The sequence below is a fragment of the Acanthaster planci genome, linkage group LG06 (assembly GCF_054643075.1).
Source record: "Acanthaster planci isolate LZ-2023a linkage group LG06, COTS_SCS, whole genome shotgun sequence".
In the NCBI taxonomy this organism is placed as follows: Eukaryota; Metazoa; Echinodermata; class Asteroidea; order Valvatida; family Acanthasteridae; genus Acanthaster; species Acanthaster planci.
In genome coordinates, this window is record NC_141782.1 from 9,779,997 (window position 1) to 9,805,655 (window position 25,659).

The following is a 25,659-nucleotide window of genomic DNA, read 5'->3' on the forward strand; positions in this document are numbered from 1 at the left end:
ATTACTGTTGTAATGAGATTCAAAGTTAGGCTATCAGATGTGGAGTCTCGGTTAAATTGTCAGAGTTGGCCTGACAGACTACATCCTTATAGAGTAACCGTACTTATATGATGTATGCAGCAGGTATAGGGCATGGTGTCTTTGCTGAGGTGTGAGGTTTCAGGCGAGGCTGCAGTGTGGAGTCTCAGTTAACAGGGCTGTGAAATTTCCCCTTTTAAGCAGATTTCCTCTTTGTTGTTGAAAATGTGGAATTTATTTTTCCCCTTTTGACGGACCAGATTTCATCTTTTTTCTTCCTTTCGTAATTAAAAGAGCCGATTTTTCCATTTTTTTTCTTTTTCTCTCGATGCGATAGCCAGGCCAATGTTTGCGCGTCCTCTTTCATGTACATAGATAAGGCACAGTGTACATGTACATGTAGGTTGAAGACTGATCAAGTTATAAGGGTCGCGATGCTGTCTGATGCCTTGGATACCTGCCCCTGTACATGGGGGGAAGGTGACAGACAAGATATATGTTACATACGAATCCGACTGAGCAAAACATATTTTAACTATAGAGTTTAATTCGGAGCTGTTCGTTCTTTTCTATCCATAGATCTGTGAGGAGTACAGCTTTGTCAGTCAGCTGGCCACATTAACTGATCACATTCCACTCAGCATGACATTTTCTTCAGCTATTGGCCCAGCAGCTATGCAGGAATGGCCCCAGGCTGTCACTCCAGACAGCGATGGTTCCCATTCCTGCAAGATAATGTATGAAACTACCGTTTGATAATTGGTGTAAGGCCGGCCATTGCGAGAGGAATCCTTGTTGGTCATTGTCATCCACTCCAGACCTTTTGTTTCACTTTCAATGGAAACTAAATGGTGTATAGTGTGTGGCTATTAGAAGTATCACATGTAGTTACTGGTATTTTGAATATTTCCTAGGAAAAAAACTTGTTCAGGATGAATAGAAATTAAGCCCAAGACATCTATGAATATGGTATGTGCCTGCTTGTGAGAGGGGTCCTTTTTATTTTAATATTTTTAAGCATTGGCTCCAATGGCATGGATGGAGGGAGGCAAGGGGGTTGTTACCCCCTCCCCTGTGGGGACTCTTACCTCCCTCGCCCCACCCTTTGAATATCGGGGGGGAGGGGGGGGGAGCATCGCCACACCATCTGTAGTGTACATGTACATATAGGTCGAGGACTGATCAAGTTATAAGGGTCGAGATGCTGTCTGATGCCTTGGATAGCTGCCCCTGTACATGGGGGGAAGGTGACAGACAAGATATATGTTACATATGAGTCCGACTGAGCAAAACATATTTAAACTATAGAGCTCAATTCGGAGCATCGCCACACCATCTGTAGTGTGTTGTGTGTTGATACATGTACATGTATATGTTACTTTAGTAGCTTCTCGAAAGAGCCATATTATACAAACTCAGTGGCATAGCCAAGGAGGGCATCTGCACCCCTATTGGCACTGCTGCCCCCCCCACTGAGAAGAGCCTTGCTATGCAACTCATTAGCTCACAATGGTTTTTAATTGGTATCCATTTATGGTTGCTAACAACCAACTGTATTTCACCATGTGAAGGCTATGCATGCAGCGCTTCCATTTCGATAAGCACTTTCCTGAATTTTTTCCCTTCAACATCCTGCTGAGTGAGCAGTATGGGTGGATCAATATGAATTACACAACCATGGTTGCTTTTTCCTTATTGGGAACCTTCTGGTTCTGTCTCTCACCAGGCATTGCTGCAGTACCAGGGGGGGTCCTGATTCGGCTGTATTAGGATTATACGGTAGCTGTGAGAACCCCCGTTGCTATTGCTTTCTCTACATAGTTTTAGTGACTTTGCAATTCTTATTTTACTTTGTTCATGATTCCTCTAGCTGCTAGATTAATGACTACTAAATAGCACCTCCAATTTCATAAGCAACACATATAGTCGGCAAACTTTCAGCATGGAGTTATAGGCAGCACTATTTGCCAGGGAAAATCCGGGGAGAATTTTTCTCTGGAAAATCACTCACTTTTCCAACCTAACCAAAGATAGTGCTGCAGATAAAATTCTGGAAATGGACTAAATTTACAATTTTGAATAACTTGCTGAAAAATCACAAAGGTTGGAGATCTATTTAATACCATGTTTTGTAGTGTTCAGTTGCGCTTTGTGCAAAAACTTACATAAGCCTATGCAAAAAGATCCCACCATGCGGTAAATCTGTCAGAAGGGACATTTTCGGATTGCAACATTTTGGTAAGGAGGCAGTGTCAGGGGATGGAAGAAAAATAAAATTCACTCTGATGAGTCAAAGTCACACATTGTTCTAATGGATTGGTATAAAAAAAGGAAACTGGCTATGATCCAGAGAAACATGAAATAAATGGACACTTCTCTGGCTTTGCATTGATACTGTAAATGGTGAATAATTAATTAGTCTCTTTTTTGACACTGTCACTGCAATAATGGAAAGTTCATTGGAAAAACATGAACTTGAAAAGTATCCCAAATTGATTTTTATATTTTGTCATTTGCCCCCCCCAAAAAAGGTGGATTGATCCATAATCAGAAAATGATAGAAAAGTAATGTGACCTAGATCTACTTGTGACATTTAACTAAGTCAATGGAAACACTTGATCAAAGTGTGAAATTCAGAAGAAGTGAGGCTCCAGTAACCCTTCAGGGTGTAAACTTATCTCACATAATGCAACTGGGAGAATGCATTAAGCTGTATACTTATACTGTGGTCATGTGTGGGGTAAGTGTGACCCGTGCTGTGGCCCCAAGCGACTTCGTAGTGTATGCTGTACTAATTTAAATGGAGTGATCGTTATTTTTTTGTGGGGGGTGGGTAATTAGAGTTTGATCTTTTGTGTTGGGATTGCTGTCATGGATGGAGGTCTCAGTGTATCAGCTGCTGATAACATTCTATTCGGCTACCCCAAATAAAATTACATCAACTTTGCCTTCTGCTTGTATTTTTGTAGAGGATAAAAATTGAAAACCATTCCTTATTTCCACCTGGCTACGTGGCTCCTTCCAAATAATGAAACACCTAGTGGTATTGGTCTGCAACTGTCCCTCAAGATTGTGACAGTTTGAAAGTTCATATTTCCTGGAGCAAAAAAAGAAAGCAAGGTAGCTTATTACACTAATTATCTGCGAAGGCAAAGATGAGTTCTGATGTTGTTAATAGGGAGTTCTTCCTGAGCCACATAATTTACATATCCATTATCATGGGCAAAGACCGGGCACAAAGTATGCTCTAGTATGCAAGCCTTTCAAAGCTTTGATAATGACAAAAAATGTACGGGCATCACTAGTGCTGGATGAGCACAATGAAGACAACCATGCGTGGCACAAATAATAACCTTTTTTTTTTCTATTTTCATGAATAATCACTTATTACCTTTGTCTTGATAATTACCAGAGTTTAATGGGGGATTTGTTGCAGTTTGATGAGAACTCATTGTATTTCTATATTTGTGTCTATCTAGTGTGGTTATCATTAAATCTTTGGTTTAATATTATTCCAAAGATAAAAACCAAAGATGCTCTAATGTATCAGTTTGTAATGGAACTTATTACTATCAGTTTTCAGGTGAGAATTCTTTATAAGTATTTGTATTTTCTATTTAAACCGTTTGGTAGTGTGGAGTTTAATCAGTGGATTATTTTTTTACTCAAATTTGCTTATTCTCATTTTATATTGTTCGATGTTTTGGTTACAATGTGCAATTTGCTGGTAAGTTGATCAAAATATTGTTCATCATTTGGTATTTAATGAATTTGTTTCTTTACATCAGTGTAACAAGAAGTGTAAATTTCAAATTATCAGTAATTTGTTACTCAAAACTTTTCAGTACTTTATTGAAATCAACTTTGTCTTGTTTGAAAGTACTTTTGCTAGTAACTTTCTACTTCAACATACTGTTTGTGTACATTTTGTTTGTTGGTTAATCTGAACCAGAAGATTTTTTTACATTATTTTGATACATTCTGATTGCTGGAATTTGATTTCATGTTCAAAATATAATCCAAAGATATCTGAAGTTTGGATATATTTTTATCCTATTTATCTGTACATGTGACAATATTCAGTATAAAACTATATTACAATGACTGTGTGCAATACGCAAGTCTGTCTGACACAATAGTATTCATTAATAGTGCAATTTGTTGAGAAAAAAAATATATATCATTTTCTGAAGTGTCATCAAATTGAGTTGCTGGTTCTTGTGTCCTTGTGTAATGTCATTGTTAATGTGAAGTAGAGAACTGCATGTACAATGGAACATTTTTGCTGATCAAGAGGGTTCCTGCGCAACACATCAGCTCTCACTGCCTTTTTGAAGAAAAAAAAAACAAACGGCAGTACATCTCATTGTGAATGGTTTTCTGCATTTATCGTATACATCATGCCTTGACATTTATTTTCAAAAAGTAGCAAAATAAAATTGTATTTCATTGATCTTTAGGAAAAAAATAGTTCCCATTTAATTCTTTTGTATATGGCATATTCAAAAAGAAACAATTTTTATGAACAAATGTATATCAATTTCATGGTCGTTATCAAGTCTCCAGGTATTTGCCTATTAAAGACATGAACACAAGTTAACTCCAAATACGTTAAACATTAAATTTTAGATTGAATCTAAAGCTTTAAAACCTACTGTTTTGAGAGAAAAAGATTACTGTTTGTTATAGATGACGTGCCCTAGGATGTTTTGCCAAGCCTCGGTATACAACTGGGCTTGACCCACTTTGCCTAACCATGACAATACACTGACATTTACAACTTTATTTTATAATATTATACATCTCAATATTTTAAGTAAGAAGTATTCTGTAGGTTTGCTGTGGCCTGCAGGAAGTCAGTGCCAAGTGACAAGAAAACACATTTTTGCAGACTCTTAGCATGTAATCATTTTTGAGACTTAGTGGAGACAAAATGCTTTATTCTCCACAAGAGTCATTGGATTTGGTCAAAAAAAAAGGAATAATTTTAAGAATTTTTTGTATATCCTCAGATCATAACCACAGTTCTTATTGGTTGGTAGCATCCTCAAAAACAAAATAAAGCTATTAATAGCATGTGCTAGTAATGTGCACATATGCCTTAGTACTGATGTTCAAGGCACTGCATTATCCTTGCTCACAGGGCAAAGCATCCCTACATATTCACCCATATAACAAGTCCCATAAGCCTTTTAGAAGCATGGAGGACACAAGGAGGGCGCTATTTCAAGTGAGTAGTTTTGGAGCAAACAGATTTTACCCAAACCAAATACCCCCATCCTATTGTGTCCGCCATGCTTCTAAAAGGCTAATGGGAGTATACAGTGGGTATTCGGGTACAAAATGCTACTCGATCATCTCTGGCCTCACAAGTGCTCACTTATCCTCGGTGGAGAGAGTAGAGGCACAATGGGCCAACCTGACACACCTAGTGCAGATTCGTGAACAGATGAGGTCCACGCTGTGGATTAAGCCATGTCCACAGGCATTGTGGGGTAAACGTTGTTTGTGAAGTGAAAAGAACAGGAACAGCCAACAAAACTATTCACAAAAAAATAACTATTTTCCTGACTTTTCTGAGATGCATGAAAACAGAATTATCCACGGTGGGTCAGTAACGTAAACAAGTGATTATGCCCAGCGGATAGATTTGAAACTTCCCCCATCTTCTGAGTGAAACTTACGTAACTCAACCACTAGGCAACACGTCCAACGTGCTACTTTACAAAACAATTTCATTGCATTGTGGTTGCTTACTGGGCAAAATTCAGAGTGAGACTTTCAGCTCTATAGATAACAACACTGATTGCACAGGACCTGTCAGTCATTATTAAATTCAATTTACATTGCCTATTTCTTTGGCCACAAGGCAATATTTTAACATTTGTGAAATAAATGCTACTTTATGCAAAGATCAAAACAATTACGCGAGTATCTACTCCGTGACCAAGCACTCCTACATTGGCTGAGCTGAGATGATAATCTTTAGTATGGCACTGGGTATGTTCAGAGACAAACTGTAGTCCAACTATTTCAAAGTCTCACGGTCTTATTTAACTTTCACTCTTGTAGTCATAAATCATTCATATATTGACCTTGTGTATAATTTGATATATACACTGCAAAACAGAAATAAATGTCAATGATTATTTCTGTTTTGCAAAAAACAAACTACTAGTCCGTGACTTCTTAGCAATGTGGGGGGGGGGCAAGATGGGCAAGTTGGTCCCCCCACATTGCCAATTTTTTTAGGGCTTGAAATCACCAGTATTTTAGAAATGATACGACCACTTTCCCTTTGTGTGAGTGGGCAGGGGAGGATGAGGATTTTTTCAAGGATGAGAAAAAAAAGGCAAAATTTTTGGCAAAATGTGCTCCCCTTCCCCACCCAAGGCCTGGACATGCCATGGAATACAGTACCGCTCGAACAACATAGTTGAACTGTCAATATACTTAACCCAAAAGTGACATCGAATACTTTTCATAGCCAGAAAAAGTGTATAATGGAGTTGTAAGAAAAATCTGTCGCTCAAGCCCTTTAATTTACAAGAACGATTTTTGATAAAAAAACCGACCAACCATGCCATGGGCATGTCACAGAAAAGGAGTTTAACAAGTACCACTGTCCTGTACAACTTGATGCCACTTTCCTTGATCCGAGTGTAAATGTGCATAAATAGCCAGGGTAGCGTACATATTACAAATTGTTGGTCTGCTGAAACCACAGAGTGAGAAGTCAGATGGTATGCTGCCCTTACACCAACGCGACGCTATCCATCGCTGCATTGCCGATTGAAATGCCCCCCTCGGCAACGTTGACACTGTGTGATTTCATGTAGTAACCGGTAGTTTTATTCAGAAGTATTTGATCTCCATGGCTGTTGAGGAAAAAAAAAACGAAACAATGATATTCATTAACTGTATATGGACTATGTAGAATTCACTGAAAATAGCCCATTTTCCATCAATGAGACACAATTTGGCATTGCGATACATGAAAACAGGTCATTTCCCAAATTTTTCAAAATGGGGTATCTCCTAATGCGAATCGTAAACCGCTGCTTTCAACAATTAAATGTTACTTTGGCTATGTCTCTCCTCCAAACTTTATGAAACAAACCCCAGGAATGTCCTCTCCTTGTACAGGGCTGAGAGCCTTGACAGAAGGGCCACAGGGAATGCCTTGTGCAGGGACTGTACCTCACTATGACCCCAAATGGTCCGTACTCTGTCACCATGTCGGACGCTTGGTGTGCCCGCGGCCCCGAAACCACGTAATTCTTGAAAACCTGTCCATGGATCTTTTCCATAAGGATGTACGCTCCACGCTCCTCCTTCCCACTCAGTCTCTTAAGCTCCGCCTTCAGCTCACTATCGTACAGATTGTTTCCTGCATGAAGAAAAAAGATGAGTTTGTAAAGCCATTAATACGACTTCGAAATGGACAAGTTCGACTCTATAGCTGTGCAGCATGGAAAATGAATAGAAGCCATGACAGGAAGCTGGACTCGTTTAAGTACAAATGTTTGAAGAAGATTAGGCAAATATGGTGTCCCAACATTATGTCAATGGGCAAACCGAGCATCGTAACTCAAGCTAACCCAATAAGCCAGGAAGTAAAATGGGAGATGGTGAAATTAGAATGGCAAAGCCTTGACAAGGGAAGAAAACATCACTAGAGATTTGCCTGAACTTGGCGGCCTGAAGATGTGAGGAAAGTTGACAAAGGAAAAAGTAGCAATGAAGAAAAGAAAAGAAATCATATTAGATCCATAATGGAATGCGGCAAGAAATCTTGTCACACAGGAAATATGGAAACTGAGCATGGAGGTCTTATGTCAAAGCCAAGTGGCGCGAACAGGAGAGGTTGGCAAGGCAACTGGAAGGAAATGGACAAATTCACTGGCTTCTAAGAAGCATACGTGTCTCAAACTAAATAACACGTGGAATATTCCAATTTGAGCACAAGCCACTCTTTGAACAATAGCAACAAAATCCTGCCGGGCGACACAAAATAAACAATAGACACAGGAAGTGCAACTCATTTTCAAGACATGTATTGTCCAATTTTCATTGGCATGTAGTTGTGCAGTCGTTTACGACGGCGAGGTACTTGCAGCTGAAATGGCTGCCTAATCTGATTTGTTTTTGTAGGTCAGGGCTTTTGCACAAAGCAGATAAATGGTTAGACTGGGAATAATAGATGTTGCTTTGTAATGAACACAGGCGTGCATGGCAAACGCACACACATGTATGTTAGCATTATTATTAGCGTGGACATTACTTCAAATTCTCAGTGAAAACACTCACTTTTTCTTGCACTGTGAACACTCTAAAATGGGATTTTTGTTACCAGTTTCTTCGACTGTTCCTCTCCCTTTTGGCAACAAAACCTGACCACAAAATGCCTTTAAAGCTGTCTTTCAGAGCGGGACAAGCATTGTGTGGACCCAAAGAGTATGTGAGGACATTTTTTTTTCTCATGTCCACACAAGCAATAGCGCACTTGTATACACACACCACACAAAATCCATTAAACCCACACAAAATCCATTATTTATGCAGCTGCATTATTCAAAATCTGCATTATTCATGCAGCATCAAAACCTTGCAATATGTCTACAAGAAATAGAAACAGATGATCCAACATTAATAAATACGTCAACAATGTACAACTTGACCCTGTTTTAACACTTGATAATGCCTGCTGAGAAGTGATAATGCCTGCTGCGTAAATCACCTGCTGACATCTGGATACGAGACTGATTCTGATTGGTAAATAGTCTAATAGTCTGTGTGCACGTGGCTTGCCAAGCGCATGCCAAGTCCATATAATGATATTCTTTTGGACAACTTGTGCAAAGAATATACCAGTTGACAGGGATGTTTGGGAGAATGCAAGTAAAAGTCCTGAACAAAACCATTGGAAATCCATCTCATATTGACTTCTTTTGACCGACTAAAAAGGTATTTATGAATGGGAATAATTATGTGTTTGGCTGGTCTTACCGGCTCAGGAGACTGAATGCTGATAATGCCCTCACCTGCAGCACAGGTATTAGTCTGGTCCATAAATGCAGTCAGTCTTACATGCATATTTCAGACTATCCAAGCCCATTTTTATTCCCTCATTAAAACCACAATTTTAAATTGTCCCTGGTGGAATGAACAAAGAAATGTCAAAATGAATTGAATTCTTAAAACATGAGTACAAAAACCAGAAAAAACTTCAGCCCGCACTTCCAGAAGTCTGCAAAAAATTTGTCCAGTACAAATTAAGAAAAAAACAACTAAAGAAGTCTGAAAGAAATCTGCCAGATCAACAGTATTTGAATATGGACTATATGAGCAGGTTTTTTACCTCCGCCTTCTCTCTGTGGCTTCAAGACGTATCTCTCGGGGTTCTGGATGCCAATAACAGCTGCTGCATCACCCTCCTCTGTCTACAATATAAATCCAATAATATTCAGAAGATTTTTTTCATTACATTGCTTTATACTGAAATCAGATTGAATTTAAGATGGAGTTACCATTTTGGGATTGATAAAGGTACATGTATACAAATACAGTCTTTGAAATGTGTCAACTTTTTTGACCATGTGAAAAAAGCGATAATTGTGAATTATAATTGTATAGAATAATTTTTTATAATTGTATAAGTTTGGCAGTTACAACTATGGAGGTTTAGCAGTAAAGACTGTAAATTATTTTTCTGAGTGTACAAAAACAGCTTGAAGAATAGGTAAACTGATGATGGTTGTTTATGAATCAAATGTATAGTTAGATCAAATAGAACTAATCGCCCTAACACTCTCAAATCCTTTGATTTCAATATGATTTTACATACACCCTAGGGGGTTAGGGTTAAGCTTTGAGTTGTCACTTTAAACCATGTGTATTTGGGTGTAAAGTCCTTTGGTTAAAGCTGCTACACCTGGCAAAGTTTTAGGCACTCATTAGAGTGTGACTGTCACACCCATGTACATTTAATCAGCTGAAACATGCAGACAGTTCAAGCACAAACTGTCACACAGACTACGTGCATGAATGTGTCTAGCCGACTGGTATTGGTCACTAAGATCCTATGGGTGCGATACCTTCCAATTAAAAATTTTTGTGAGAGCAAAATAAATAAGTTTTGGTGAGTGACTTGTCGCTTAGTGGCAAGCTACTCTGGTACGAACTCTCCCAGGGTACCAAGGCCCTCTTAATTTGCTCTCCAGTCTAGAGAGGGCCAACTGAAGTTAGCCAATGCCAGTGATTATCAATACCAATTTGGCTGTAGATGTGCCGAGGTGGAATCACTGCCGTCACGAACCCTAAAAGCCAGATTTATTCTGTGTGATTCACTGAATGATGATAGGTTGTTGAAAACCTGCCAAGTGTGAAATGATTACTACTTAAAGTGGTTGTGGTTTATACAGCTTGCAAAGAGAAAAACTTGCGTCGTATCCAGGTTCCAGGTCAATATATCATTTCACCACAAGTTGGCATAATTAAGTCTACACTAGAACTAGTCCGTTTGAGGATCCCAACAGTGTAGAGAAATGAAATTGTTCTGGGTCAAAAACATGATGGACAAATCCAAACAACAAAGGAAGGAAATCAAGGGAACCATATATTTTGGTTTCCGTCAGCCTCTAAGAGCAACAGATTCTCAGTTTGGAAGTACTTCTTTTAAAAGTGTGTAGTTTAGTTTTGGTACCCTGTTAATGTTTTCTTTTGGGGGGACCGACAAACAAAAAAATGTATCAGCGCCTAGAAGAGCTGGGTTATTTTGGCCCAGCTCACAGCTGAGGGGGGGAGGGGCGATTCCACCTGCTAAAAACTCGACTGTGTCTCGCTCGATCTTTGGAAACTCTGCATGCATGTAAGGACACTCCTTATCATTATAACTGTGAAGTTTGAACTCAGTTGAACATATGGTTTTGTTGTTACAGTCACGTAAATTTCAAGGCTACATGTGTGCCATTCTGCATGCATTAAGCACCGCAGTGGAAAAAGAATAATATTTTTTGGCTGACCTGTCTGGGAAAAATGTGCACTGCGCAAGAACAGTATGTTCAGTTGTCACAAAATTGGTGTCCAAATGACCACAAAGAGTTACTCTAAAAACTCCTAAAGGCTCAATTCCTGTGGCAATATCGGACAAAAAGGTAGAGGGGGCGGATTCTGCTCCCTCCCCCAGCTCTTTTAGGGTTAAGAAATAATAAAATTTAAAATCCTTCTCTCTCTGAAACGTGACGCACAAGGCCCAGGTCATACTGATGCACAAACGTGCTCCTGATCCAGGCAATGGCCTCAGTGTCATCCAGGAATCGCTCCAGGACTCCAGGCTTGGACAGCTGCTGCTGGATCTTCTTTGTTCCGGCCAGGTGCCAGTTGATGGACGGGCAGGTCACGGCTAGAGATCGCTCCATCAATAACCTTGCTTTCCACTCCTGTTCGAGACAAGAGTTGCAGTTTTACTGGACCTGATAATAGCTGGCTTTTCTGGAGGCTCTGAACGATGTTAAGACGCCAGCTGGCTAACAGACAGCTAAGCTTTTCTTTTTATAGTTTTTCTCTGAAACGGGAATGCGTGGAGACTTTATAAAGGGAAAATTGGGAAAGGGACATAAAATGTTACAAGTGCCGCACATAAAACAGGATTACTGCATTGTCAAAAAGCAACATACTACATTTTTTCGTCAAAAATGTAATTGAGAGAAAAAACAACTGCTATCATTCACCAATTCAGATACCATGTTAAAAACTCTCGACATTTCAAAGAGATATTGAAATTACATGAGACTGATGTCACTCACCGTTTCGGTTGGGTAGTTGGACGGAGCATAGCCTATCCTAAAATACACAAAGGCAATCTCCTTACCATCCCTGAAATCAAAGATAAATAAAATATTTTTTCAAGGACGTTATCACATCCCCCAAAAAGCAGAATAATAATACACCCCTCCTCACCCTGAAGAGGACTGCCCTGTGTATCCAAGTTCAATTGTTCCACCATACAAATAGTTCTCTAAAGAACAGATATGTGTTTTTGGATGAATACAAATTTTGCCTGCAAACAATTAATGAATATAACGTGACAAGAAAGGCAAATGCCATACAATTATCTTCGTACTTAAGCTTTACTCTACTAGTATTTGTTATCAAGCAGACATTAAGAGATGATTATGACAATGGAATAACAAAACACCCTCACATGAAAAGTCTCCTGTTTTGATCGACTGTCGCCCTCTGCCCAACATCTGTCAGTGTCCTTCGCATGACCTTGATGGCCGGGTTGTACAACCTTATGGTGTGCTCAAGCCAGCAATGATCAAAGACATTATACTCCGCAGAGGAGACTAGGAACAAGACCCAGGCACTGTAGCGAAGAGAAAAAAGAAATTTGTGCCCAATTAGGTAAAGTGAAACAATATCATATGATTTGACATTCTTGAAGTAATGCAAGCCTGGCTACTGACCCAAGCTGATCAGGCTGCAAAATGGTAGCGTAAAATTAATGGTAGTAGCATCAACCGATTTCATGATATGATCTCCCCAGGCTTCTACTTTTTTAGTGAGAAAATGTTTCTCAAATATGAATTGAAAACAGAAAAAAAAGACCTTAACCACTTCCTGCCGCGGCAGGTATCAATGTCGTTGATGCTGGGCCAGGATATTTATCATTTTTTTCTGTTTCTTCATTTACTGGACACTTACAAACATGTGAAGGACTGTCTGGTGTCCACCCTAGCCTGACAGACAATCTATTGACGCCTGAGTATTTCAGCCAGGCCTTCAGCGTTATAAAAAAAGCCCAGATTGTGCGGTGTTATATAACTTTCTTTTGTTCATGAAAATGGCTCAGTGTGCTGCTGACCTCTTTTAAATAGGGGCCAGATTAGCACGCAGCGGTGCTGTGTAGCTCATCGCTGCGGTGGTGGAGCGCTTTTGTCCCCGGTGGTAATCCACTTGCTCTAAATGCCCCAAACTGTGGTATACTGTTTCAAAACAAGGCTGGATTATCTCCACTTTTGAGAGTGAAAACTTCGGTGATTCCCAGCGGCCTGGTCTTTTGTTCCGAGTACGGTCTTTTGTTACAAGGCCCTGTTCCCTCCATATGCAGCAAGGTATGAGACGGAGAGAACCCCCCCCTGCTTTGTGTTGGTCATTGTCTCGCAGGAATCTGGGGAATTCCTTTCAGACATCTTGGGGGATGTATTAAGTAACAATAGTCTGGAATGTGTATAGGGATTGGACATGTTGGGGGGTACCCCTCGGTCTCATTTCTTGCTGGGTATAGTTCCCTCTGTCTGAGTTCAAAGACCCTGGCCACGCATATAAAGCATATGTGTCCAGATCCAGAATCCCCAGCAGGAAGTGATTAAATTGCCTGCAGTACGCAGTAGAGAGTCATTGCATTCTCTGCCATATCGTAGTATTCACAGCATACACCGGTCTCCATAGAAGACATTTTGTGCTCCATGCACTAGACACGAATTACAGTAGGGCCAAATAAAAGTATATAATAACGGTGGCACAAAGTCTTAGGAAATTCCTACATCTGTGATTTGTTTGACTCTCTGATCAGAAAAAGGCACTGATAAGTGGGAATAGTGATGTACTAGAACAGGTTATTTGTGACGTTTGAAACTATCCAGCACACCACATCTGAACATTTCTGAAATCACCTCAGCTCTCCGGGGAGTGTACAGCTCAATATTTGTACTGCCATTTTAGGAGAAAATGCTACAATATGATTACCATTCCAGACAATATCCATTTTTATACAACTGAGCAGAGAGAGATACACGGGGGTTAAGTGACTTCCTCAAGGTCACAACACATAACCATTTCTTAGGGCTTGAACTGTAACCCCACAGCCGCAAGCCCTAACCACAAGGCCGTGTATCTCCCTTGTTTAGAGGGCCCACATACTTTGGCCGTCCATAGAGTTCCCATGCCTTTGCTGCTCCCTCGCCAATCGCCATGACAGCTTTGTTGCCAGCCAACTCCGCCTTCATCTCATTGCACAGTCCCACGTTATACCTGGCAGTACAATTCAGTTCACTGAAATTCAGTCGAAGTGGCATACACGGATGGGATAATGGACTTATCTCTGAGCTGTGTTCTCAAGAGTGAGATTTGGATTCAAGCAAGCATCTGACATATTCAGCTTCAATACCACATAACTTACTTCTGTGGGTGCACAGATGTAAAGCAGTGTAAAGTAGTCAGTAGTAAAGTAGTCTGTTAATAAATGTACATACATATTAACCCTCCTTTGGTTTTACAGCACAAATGTGCACAAATGCCCACAGTCAGTGGTGAGCATGTATTTTCTATATACATCTATATGTACACAGTAGGTTGCCAGCACAAAATGAAAGGTCTTTTGTGCAGTCCTCTTCACTGCATTTGGTTTACTGCACAATGATGCACATGAAACAGTGAGGCACAGTTGTTGGGCAGCACAAAAGTGCAATCTGATATTCCTGTGAGGGATAGTTGGTGCAGTGCACAACACAACACAGCTGTGCTTCATTGTGGTGTTTACCAAGTGACCCAAAGAGTGACTTCTGCATAGAAGGGTTAATTAACCTTTTACTCTATGTAGAATGGAAATCACTAACCATTAAAAGTATGGCCTACATGTACTTCAGTTTTCGCCAACACGACGAAATGGCAGTTACAATGGTTCTGACACACAACTAGGTGACTCATCATACACAGACTTTGTGGTGAAATATCAGCCAGTTTGTGGTATTCCAACTCTTAATGTCACTTTATCTGTGGTGCAACCCAAGAATGAGTCATTTGGGTATTTCAAAACGCAAAGTTGGTCAAGAACAAAGCACCTGACATCAGGGCAGTTCAAACATGTTCAGTGCATGCGGGTCGGTGTATGGCCGCACTGACATGGCTGACCTTCAGCACACACATACAGCAGTTTCCAAAAGACCTAAGGTGCTTCGTTTTGAGCAAGCACCATGCGCCTGCAACGTCAACTGGCTCCCTGAGGATGAGGTCAAGATGTACCTGTGAAGGTCAGCTATCTGCATACCAATGCCACCCATGCCTGCCGCGATGGTGTTGATTTCAACTTGTTTGAAGGCTAACTCGGGCCCCGTCGTATCCACCATATAATCTGGACGTACCACACACATCGATATGGGCTAGAAAAAAAGCAAAATATAAGGTGAATTAGAACAAGCAAGTGAGACGGGTTGGGCAGGTGAATTCATCAAGCCTTTCTGATATCAACCTGTCAGAAAATTCTTACCTTCCTCAGTCCTTCACTTTCCACTTGTTGATACAGGTCCATCAATCTGGATGTGAAATCGTCCACAGCAATAGTGCTAATGAGTAAAAAGGGAAAACTTTGGTTAAGATTGAAGTAAATATGAACTTGCATTTAGATATTCCATAGCCTTTGCTACCAGCCCAAAGTTGAAATGCACGGTAACCAGCACAAGCTGCTGACACGAGTTGCTTATTTACACAATTTCCACTAGCCAAAATTGTTGTAAAAAGCTACATTTTCTAAAATACTGTGCCTTTTGAGTGAAGTCATGAGGAACTCCTTATCTGTAGCTACCCTGAGCATCAAAATGTTGATGCTGTCTTGCATCTGATTTGCCACTTCATACAATCCATGAGGCAACGGAGAAGGGAATAGTGTGTGGGGCACGTAGGTCACAATCTCGGAGGAATCCAGACTACCAACTGCTCTCTTCAGTATCCCGTGCATTAGCGCATAGTGCTTGGAGCAGTCAGTGAGGTAGTCCAGGGTGTCAGTCTCCAGTGACGGCAGGTGGTACTTTGCAGTTTCGTCACCCATCCTGATGGAGTGTCTTTTCTGCAAAATGGAAGAATTCAGAGGATTCAGGGTGTATGGCAAAAGTGCCTGGCTGATTTCGAAGGATGCCATACGTGAAGGTCATGGATCAGACCTTATGTTGTTTGTGCTTAGTTAAGCACAAGTTCGGCCCGATATGTTTTTTTGAATCACTGCATAGCTCAAGAGTGCCATTTGAATTGCCTCAACATAGTGACAGGAATTGCAGGAGGATTTTGAAGGATTTGGGCAGTTAGACACACCTTCAAATGACATTTTCAAGAAATTTGGAGGATTTGGGTTGAATGCAATTTTTTCAAGTTGAAAACAGGAGGATTTCGGAGGATTCAAGATGATTCCTAGTAAAAAGGCCTAGGGGGTTAGGGTTAAGTGTGATCACATGACTAAGTGTTTAAGATGTGCAGCACTAGAGCGCTGGTCCTCAGGGCCTAGGGTCAAGAACCACAGAGGATGCGGACATCACTAATTTACCCCTGAAGTACACATGTACTTAGAAAGCCATTAGAAAAGCCATTAGAAAGTGATAACATATCCTAAAAAGCCAATTTTAGTTGGGAAAATATTGAAGTACTTACTTAGAAAACATTTAGAATTTTTCAGATCAGTATTACAGGATTTGTTCACAGTGTGTCACGTACATGTAACATCCGTATATGGAACTCTTTCTCAACTTGGTTTCCCATAGGGCCGCTCGAAACCAAACTTGAAGACCACTTCCTGTATGCTCTATGCTGTGAACACATGCAGGTTGGCAGAGGACATTTGGTTGCATGTTTATGTCATGAAACGCGACCTACGCCTGCATCTCATAGGAGCCAGTTTAGTATTCTGACTGCGCATGCCTAAATGGAGCGTCCAAGGTAATTTGGACGTAAGATGCGCAATACGAGATGACAGGTATGAGATGCTAGATATGAGATATCAGATGCGAGACGTAAAATGTGAGATGGCAGATGCAAGATGCATCAGGGGAGATGCAAGGTGTGAGATGCGAGACACAAGATGGTATACAAATATAACACCATACCAGATGAACAGATTTGTCAGTGTCACAATAAAATGTTTAAGTTCCCAAAAGACGCGCAGCGCGTGTTCAGTTGCTGTATAACTAACTGTAAAAGCATTTTACAACCTGTTCACAGATGGAACAAGCCCCATAGGCCTGTCGACATCACTTGACACCCTGTCTCCAAACCCAACTACCATGGAGGCCTCTATATGCCATGTATGACTGTGGCTGGTCTAAAAAATGTCTATTTTCCAGGAAATTCTAGCTAAGTAGGCTCCACAGTAAATATTGCTAACTGGACCAACTTCAAAAAGCTCATTATTTTTCCTTCTCCATACATTTGACATTTTAGGATAATGTAAGCCTAATAGACCGATTGCGTCTACTAAATCACGTGACCTATAGTGGGTATCAACCCCATAGCAATGTGTGTTTTGAGTGTTGTTAGCAAACAATACAGCAAAGCTACGGAATAGCACCCAGCACATCAGTAGTCCGAGTACGGTGCTTACAGTCGGCTTTATTTTTGGTAACTGTTACTTATGACACACTTTGATTTGGGTGGACGCTGTGTTTGTTGCTATCTAATACCCACTATAGGTCACGTGACTTAACTGGCGCAATCGGTCTAATGCTATCACTTTCTGGCAGCTGCCACAAGTAGGGCTACAGTGCATGTCCCTGTGTGGAAAAAGCAGTGAAAGGCCTATGGGGGGGTCCTACATGTATGGAATTCTTCCCAAATTGGGTCCTACATGTATGGAATTCTTCCCAAATTGGATAGCCAGATAGTTTATGGCAGCAGCAGCATGTTTCTGGTTAACCTGGCAGGTGGTTGTGATCAAAAATCATAAAGTGCCGCATAGTGGCACAAGATGGAGAACTACACAATGAATATGTGTAAAATGTTGTAATCGCATCCATGGGTGCCATTGGAGTTGGTAATACACCTGCACAGTGTATGTTAATGCAACAGGCACAGCTGCTGTGACATGAACGCACATGCACACCTGGAGGGCCTGTATCTGTTGCATTGACGTGCACTGCACAGACATATTCCTAACTCGAATAGCAACGATGGTGATAACACCTTTTTTGGCAGCGTTCTCCATCTTGCGCCACTATGCTGCACTATCCAGTTCGTAAGTGTGACACCACTTCATTTTAAACCATGCTCACTGCATATATATGCACTGCACAAAGTTACACGCACTGACAAAATTGATCACCGTTTACATGGAACCATGGGACTGGAAGTTAATGCGCAACATCAGTGATCCTCCAATGGGAGCCTACAGATCGTGGCGTGCCCGCCTCTGTGATGAAGTCACTTACGACCCGAATACGATGTTTGGTTGGGATGTGGGATGGGCATGTCACTGGTAGCCGAGGTTGGACGTTACGCCCTTTTGCTGGAAAGCATGATCACAGCAGAAAAAATGCTCCCGGCAAAAGAGTGTAAGAAACACACTCTCTTTATTTAGTAAAAATGCATAAATTTACTCCAAAATCAACACAGGCTGTACAAAAAGCAAACATTGAACAACATTATTAAACCACTTGGGACAAATTCGTAAAAGTTTATTAAAAAAGAAATCTTTACACACATCATTAAAATAAAACAGTTGCATACATACGTCCTTTTGCCAGGAAAGTTATTTGCAGTTGATAATACTTCCTGGCAAAAGGGCATATGCCTGAGCGCTTATGCCCTTCTTCCAAGCACACAATGAAATGTACATGTAGACCAAAGATTGTATAGCATCGCAAGATAGAAAACTACGCTGTGAATATGCGTAAAACACTGTTATCCCCCGGGAGCCATTTGGGTGTGAATATGCTATGTTAATGTAACCATGTAACAAGTGCAGGTGCTGTGACTAGGCATGCACACCTGGTATGCCTGCACTTAATAGACTCATGCATTAACATTCATACTCGAATGGTGCCCATGGTGATAGGACATGGACAGATGCAGGAGATGGTAAGAACACCTCCATGGCAATAACACCTTCTTGGCAGAGTTCTCCATCTTGCGCCACTTTGCAGCACTATACGGGGCACTTTGATGTTGACAACATCCACTAGGCTACCGACAAGTCATTTGCATGAATGGTGCCAGCACTGATCATGCATAGGCCTACTTTTTGTCATAGTGAATTCGCATGCCATGAAAAAGTGACACGATTAACTGATAGACTTCCACGTTTCAAGAGTCTCTTCCATTAACACCAAGTAGGATGGATTACGCCATTAGGAAAAAATGTTGCATCCTGACTCCACTTCAGCAGTTGTGTACAAAGTCTATGGGGAGTGAAGAGAACTTTCGAAGTAGCTAGGCCTAGGCCAACAACATTGGTAGGGCCTAATAAATGCTTCTCAGTCCAGAATTCCTTTCTTTCCAGCATTTCTTTAATTACTGACTTTTATTGAGATGATATATGATGACAAAAGTGGAGTCAGGATGCAATATTTTTTTCCTCTATTATCGTGGTAGTTTACATCCAGAACTGTGGGGTCCGACGTCCGCCCCGCCCCATGCCGCTCCCAGTCGGAGCGTGGCGGACGTCGGACCCCACAGTTGAGTTCTGGGGGATCACATTTCCCAATAGAAATAAAGATTGCTCGCTCACCTTCCTAAATTATTCTATCGTTTCTGTTGTTTAACTCTTACTTTTTAACTTGATTCATAAATTTTGTTTGTGGTTCAATTTATTTTCTTCTACGATAGCTTAGAAAATCTGGTTGCGCACCGTATACAAGCAGAGTCGGAGTCTGTGTCCTTACTCCATGTATTATCGCGGTCTCGAGAAATGGTTTCTACGATGGCCTTTAAAGCACTTTGTTTGTAAATAAAGAAAGACAAAAAGTGTGGTTTTGTTTTCAGAGGAAACAAAATATCCTCATTTTTGTGACAATGTTCAATTTGACCTGTGATTGACTCCATTTCCCCCGTCTTCTCCTTAAAGAACCCATACATGTACGCCGACAGAAAACGTGCACTGCGTCACCTCCCGCAGCGCGCGCACTCGGTGTCGGTCATCACTTCGCCCCAAACCACTTCGCCCCTCATCACTTCGCGCCATACATTCGCCCCATTTCCACTTCGCCCCATCGATTATAGTTCATTCTTTTTCTTAGTGGTAATAGAGGCGTAGGCCTACTTGAAGATGCAACAAATAAAAACATCGACATTTTAGCAACCAAATAACGGTGGGAGAATCCAACTTGCAAAGGCCAAAACAATACCGGCTTCCGATTTCCCGACCGACCCTAATTTTTCGGTGAGACCCTAAAATTGTTCATGATAAGCAACTTAGAGAAAACTAATTTTAAAAAAATAAGAACGAAAAATAAATACACCCTGTTTCTTTTCTGTCTTCACAAACAACTCAGAACAACTTTTTTCTCACCATAACGCTTGTGTTTACCCGGTTTTCCTAGGCACATTTGCAACATGTAAAAAGCAATTTCTGTTAACATAACGGGTTCTCTTCGTGATTCCCTGTCGCTGAGGGGTCACGTATGTTCACACCCATGCCCTGGTGGCTTTGTGCACTAAGTTGAGAGCTAGCGCATGCGTACTCGATCACTTTACTGTGGATTTCGAGGCATGCAGGCGACGTCGAACATGATCGTTCTGACATTTCTTCTCGCAGATGAATATCATAATTATTTTTTAACAAAACACAACCAAATAAAGTTCACGAAGATAACCTGATAACTATGAGAAATGGATTAGACAACATTAAACCGCAGTATTATATGAACCAAGCTGCCCAAAATTTGAAACAAATTTTGAAAAAGTGATTTTTACAAAATAAACTCAATCAGATTGGAAAGAAAATACATCCATGGTTTCTTCCCTTTTAAAACAACTTCTCCAGTTTATCGAAACAAACTAGATAAAGTGCCGTGTGTATTGATGTCTAATAAAATCATCAGTAGTATTTTCAAGCTATTGCGAATTAAATATCTTGCACGAGAATCAAGTTGTCCGTAGTAGTTACGTGCGTTGATGGAGTACATGTACTCATGGACTGCACATGACCATGTACATATACTGTACATGTACATGTACACGAAATTGCAGGTGTGCAATTTCGTAAAACCATGGCCGACCTGTCGACAGAGTATGGAACGCCAAAGAGGCAAAAACGTATGGAACGCCAAAGAGGCAAAAACTTGGAGACAATACATCGATTGTTCTTCAACATCGATCGATCGTTCCCCTACATCGATCGATCATTCTTCTACATCGATAGATCGTTCCCTACATCGATCGATCGATCCCTTTTGATCGATGAAAAAGAGCGATGAAGAAAGACCGATGAAGCTACATCGATGCCAACGTTACGTTGTAGCATTCCCCCCCTGTAAAAATAAGGACACTTGCATCTACAGTAGATCCCATGTACATTTTTCCCAGCAGTAGATTAGGAGCCTTTAACTTTTGACTCTGTAATGTCAAGCCTCCTAATTGATTTAAGAGCACTCCTACACAAGGACCCACTTTTATTGCTCCTGCCTTCTTACCACATTCCTCTGGTAAACTTCTGGTCTAGGATTTATTACTTTATGATTAGATTTACCTAGTTCTTCTGGCCTGTGTTCCCAACCCTGTTTTTACCACTTGGCCATTTTTAGCCAGTCTCATCACAACCACTCTCCAAGCAACATCTCTACGCGCAGTACTCCAGTCTCATCATAACCACTCTCCAAGCTACATCTCTACGCGCAGTACTCCCACTCTCTCTTGTACACGCTGTAAAATAGTTTAGAATAAAAGTTCCTTTCTCAAAAGTTAGTACCTGTTGTCAACATTGTTCCTTTTTATACAACACTTCTAAATTGGTGACCCAGACGTGATTTGAACATGCCACTCAAAGAAACACCACCGGTGGGCTCGACTGCCACACCCATGAAGGCTGCAGTTAGCCTGGAACTACCTCAGTACTGGCCAGCAGATCCACATGTATGGTTTGCTCAGGTGGAGGCCCAGTTTGCCACAAGAGGGATCAACACCGAGAAAACGAAATACAACCATATCATTTCAGTTCTCACCCCGTCAATTGCCTAGGAAGTCAGGGACACCCTCCTAAATCCTCAACAAGACACCCCTTACAAAACCCTGCTTGAGGAGCTGATCAAAAGAACAACGGCAACTGAATAAAAACGACTACAGCAGCTCCTGACAGACGAGGTACTTGGCGATCGTAAGCCGACGCAGGTACTGCGGCGGATGCGCCAACTCCTCGGTGACAGAGTACTGGAAGACTCGATCCTGCGCCATCTGACCCGAAGCATCTGACATGACGCACAGAGGCGCGTTTGGCTTTGGATGAGCGAGGAGAGTGGCATTGGTGAGGGCAGATTTGATCGCTTGAAATGCAGCCATAGCAGTGTCACTCCAAGGCAACGGTGCCGATTTCTTTCCTGCATTAGTGAGCAGATCAGTGAGTGGCTGGAGGACTTGCGAACAATGAGGAATGAAGCGGCGGTAGAAGTTAACTAGTCCGAGAAATTCGCGCAGTTTGGTCAGAGTAGTTGGCTTCGGAAACTCGCGGATGGCACTGACCTTTGTTTCAAGTGGTTGCACCCCTCGAGCATCCACTCGATGTCCAAGGAACTCAAGCAATTCCATACCAAGGCAACATTTGGCCGGATTGATGACCACTCCATACTCGTTGAGGCGGCTAAACAGAAGACGAAGATGTTGAGCATGTTGTTCAGCGTCGGCGCTGGCGATCATGTCAGATGCAACGAGTGGACAACGCATGGCAACCACTCGTATTTTTCTCCAAGAGACTTCAACCCACCGAGACACGTTATAGCACATTCGGTCGCGAACTGTTTAGCCATTTACCTCGCCATCAAACATTTTCGGCACTCACTTAAGGGTCGACATGTTCACGTGCTTACAGACCACAAGCCGCTCACATATGCTCTCAGCACCTCATCTGACCGACACTCCCCTCGCGAAAGACGCCACCTCGACTTCATATCACAATTTACCTGTGATATCAGACATGTGAAAGGTGGAGATAACCTCGCAGCCGATGCACTATCGCGTGTTGAACTTAACACTCTTCGCTTGGAACAATCTTCTCTCATCGATTTCCACAAAATGGCGGAGTTGCAGACAAACAGTGTGGAACTGACACAACTTCAAACACCGTCGTCATCCTCCCTCAAATTCCACGCAGTTCCTCTCCATTCTTGCGACACATTAATTTGTGACATTTTGACTGGAAATCCACGTCCGTTCGTGCCAGTAGAGTTGCGTCGCACAGTATTTGATGCACTGCACTCCCTGTCACACCCAGGCATTCGCGCCACGCAACGCCTACTCACAGATCGATATGTTTGGCCATCTATCAACCGAGATGTCAGACAGTGGGCCCGATCATGTATTCAATGCCAACATGCAAAGGTTAGTCGTCATACCTTTGCCCCCCTCTCTCAATTTCCTGCCCCGGACTGTCGCTTTTCACATGTCCACATCGATCTGGTAGGACCATTACCACCATCCAATGGAAATACATACATGCTCACATGCATTGATAGTTTCACACGTTGGCCGGAGGCCATCCCATTGCCTAACATCACCGCTGAAACAGTCGCTCGTGCTTTTGCCACACACTGGGTTGCCTCATTCAGCGTTCCATCAACTCTCACCACTGACCGTGGTGCACAGTTCGACTCTGTACTCTTCCGTGCCCTGACCAACCTACTTTGGCACTCAGTGTATACGTACCACTGCTTACCACCCCATTGCCAATAGCCTAGTGGAACGTTTTCACAGGCAACTCAAATCATCAATCAAGACACAATTAAGTTGACACAACCAATTGGACGGAGACATTACCACTCGTCCTGCTGGGGATTCGAACCGCGGACAAGGCAGACAAGGAGCGTGTATACGGAACCACTCTTCGCTTGCCCGGAGAATTTTTCGATACTACCACAGATGCCGTGGACCTCGACCCAACGGCCTACGTTCATCGTCTACAACGCTCAATGCAAAGTCTTCAACCACCCCCGGCCGTTCCCCCAAACGGACTAACATTCATATTCTCTCAGATTTGCATACGTGCACCCATGTGTTTGTCTGCCGTGACGCGGTACGCAAACCTCTCCAACCCCCCTACGATGGCCCGTTCAAAGTTCTCAGCCGTTCAGACAAACAGTTCGTCATCGAACTGGGACATCGAAAGGATACTATTAGCAATGACCGCCTCAAATGTGCACATCTAGACATTGCCAAAGAAACAATTACTGTTCCGCCCAAGCCTAACCAACCTGCCCCAGCACTCGCACCTAATATTGCTCGTGATAATAATCACAATTCCTCTTTGTCAGGCACTCCCTCCAAGCGTACCACACACTCCGGCCCTACCGTCCATTGGCCAAAACGCTATGTTACATTCGTTCGTTCCTAATTTTTTTGTTAATTTCTCAAGTCATTTTACTTTCCTTTTCATTGTGTAGTCACTCACTGGAAGGGGGCTCCTGTAGCGTTTTTTCCCCCTTGTAAAAATAAGAACACTTGAGTAAGATTCGAGCTTTGCATGGCGGAAGTACATAGGATGTAGGTTTGCGGGTACACCATGTAAAATTCTCTTTTGGGAAGAGGTGTGGTTCTGAGAAGAACCGGTTAGTGTTTAACTCGACGTTTCGGCCAGTATGCTCTGGCCGTCCTCAGGAGAATGTGTTGCTGACTTGAGTGGATGCCGTGTAATAAAGGTTGTCTGGAGTCGGTGAAGCGTGATGTGGCTTGGTGGCTTGCTGAGGGTGCACTGGAGCATGCAGGTGTTGGATCCAGTGGAGGATTGGGGATGCAAATTTGGGCGGGAAACTAGTTTAGGCGGGAAACTGGGGATAGGTTGGCTTCGGGTAGAGAGGACCCTAACACCAGGGGGATGAGGGGGGCCTGGGTTTGAGGGGGGCCTGGGTTTCAGGTATAGAGGACCCTACTGCCCGTGTGGTGGTGGTGGTGGTCTTGGGTGCTAGCAGTGGGAGCCAGATGTCGCTCAGCTTGAATCCGATGTCTTGTGGGACGGTGTTGTGCCGGAAGATTTCGATTGCCTCCCAGATTCTTCTTGGGTGCCAATGTTTGATCGGGGCGATGAGTTCTGCGTTGTCCCATTCGATGCGGTGGTCTGATGTGTGTGCATGTTTGATGATTGCTGATTTCTCGTAGTCTCCTCTGCGGCCGTGTGCTCGATGTTCTTGAAGTCTGGTGTGGAGGTTCCTGCCGGTCTCCCCGATGTATACTTGGCCGCATTCATGGTGTACCCGCAAACCTACATCCTAATAACACTTGCATCTACAGTAGATCCCATGCACATTTTTCCCAGTAGTAGATTCGGAGCCTTTAACTTTTGACCCTTTAATGTCAAGCCTCCTGATTGATTTAAGAGCACTCCTACACAAGGACCCGCTTTTATTGCTTTGGCCTTCATACCACATTCCTCTGGCAGACTTCTGGTCTAGGATTTATTACTTTATAATTAGATTTACGCTTGTTCTTCTGGCCTGTGTTCCCAACCCTGTTTTTACCACTTGGTCATTTTTAGCCAGTCTCATCACAACCACTCTCCAAGCAACATCTACGCGCAGTACTCCAGTCTCATCACAACCACTCTCCAAGCAACATCTCTACGCGCAGTACTCCCACTCTCTCTTTAACAAGCTGTAAAATAGTTTAGAATGAAAGTTCCTTTCTCAAACGTTAGTACATGTTGTCAACATTGTTCCTTTTTATACAACACTACTAAAACG

At 42.1% G+C, this 25,659-nt stretch overlaps 2 protein-coding genes across 3 annotated transcripts in view; one reads left to right on the forward strand and one right to left on the reverse strand.

Annotated features, from left to right (window-relative positions):
• The window catches only part of smpd3 (sphingomyelin phosphodiesterase 3), a 40,478-nt gene extending 36,256 nt beyond the window's left edge, over window positions 1-4,222 (forward strand). The window contains exon 7 of the mRNA XM_022228375.2: window positions 598-4,222. Coding sequence (XP_022084067.2) covers window positions 598-774 — 177 coding nt within the window. The 3' untranslated portion in view covers window positions 775-4,222. The remainder of the gene's footprint in view (window positions 1-597) is intronic.
• A 160-nt stretch (window positions 4,223-4,382) lies between these two features.
• LOC110975686 (glutathione synthetase-like) lies at window positions 4,383-19,876 on the reverse strand. Of its 2 annotated transcripts, none has more exons than XM_022228380.2 (11): window positions 19,629-19,876; window positions 15,565-15,866; window positions 15,291-15,366; window positions 15,047-15,183; window positions 13,946-14,056; window positions 12,225-12,389; window positions 11,827-11,896; window positions 11,269-11,460; window positions 9,381-9,462; window positions 7,220-7,409; window positions 4,383-6,897 (listed from the first exon to the last, which is right to left on the reverse strand). In XM_022228380.2, the coding sequence occupies exons 2-11, from the start codon at window positions 15,846-15,848 to the stop codon at window positions 6,774-6,776; spliced, it is 1,431 nt and encodes a 476-aa protein (XP_022084072.2). In that variant the 5' UTR covers window positions 15,849-15,866; window positions 19,629-19,876; the 3' UTR covers window positions 4,383-6,773. The 2 variants fall into 2 exon arrangements, with proteins under 2 accessions (XP_022084072.2, XP_022084071.2); XM_022228379.2 differs by having other exon boundaries at window positions 19,509-19,875.
• Between the last annotated feature and the right edge of the window lie 5,783 nt (window positions 19,877-25,659).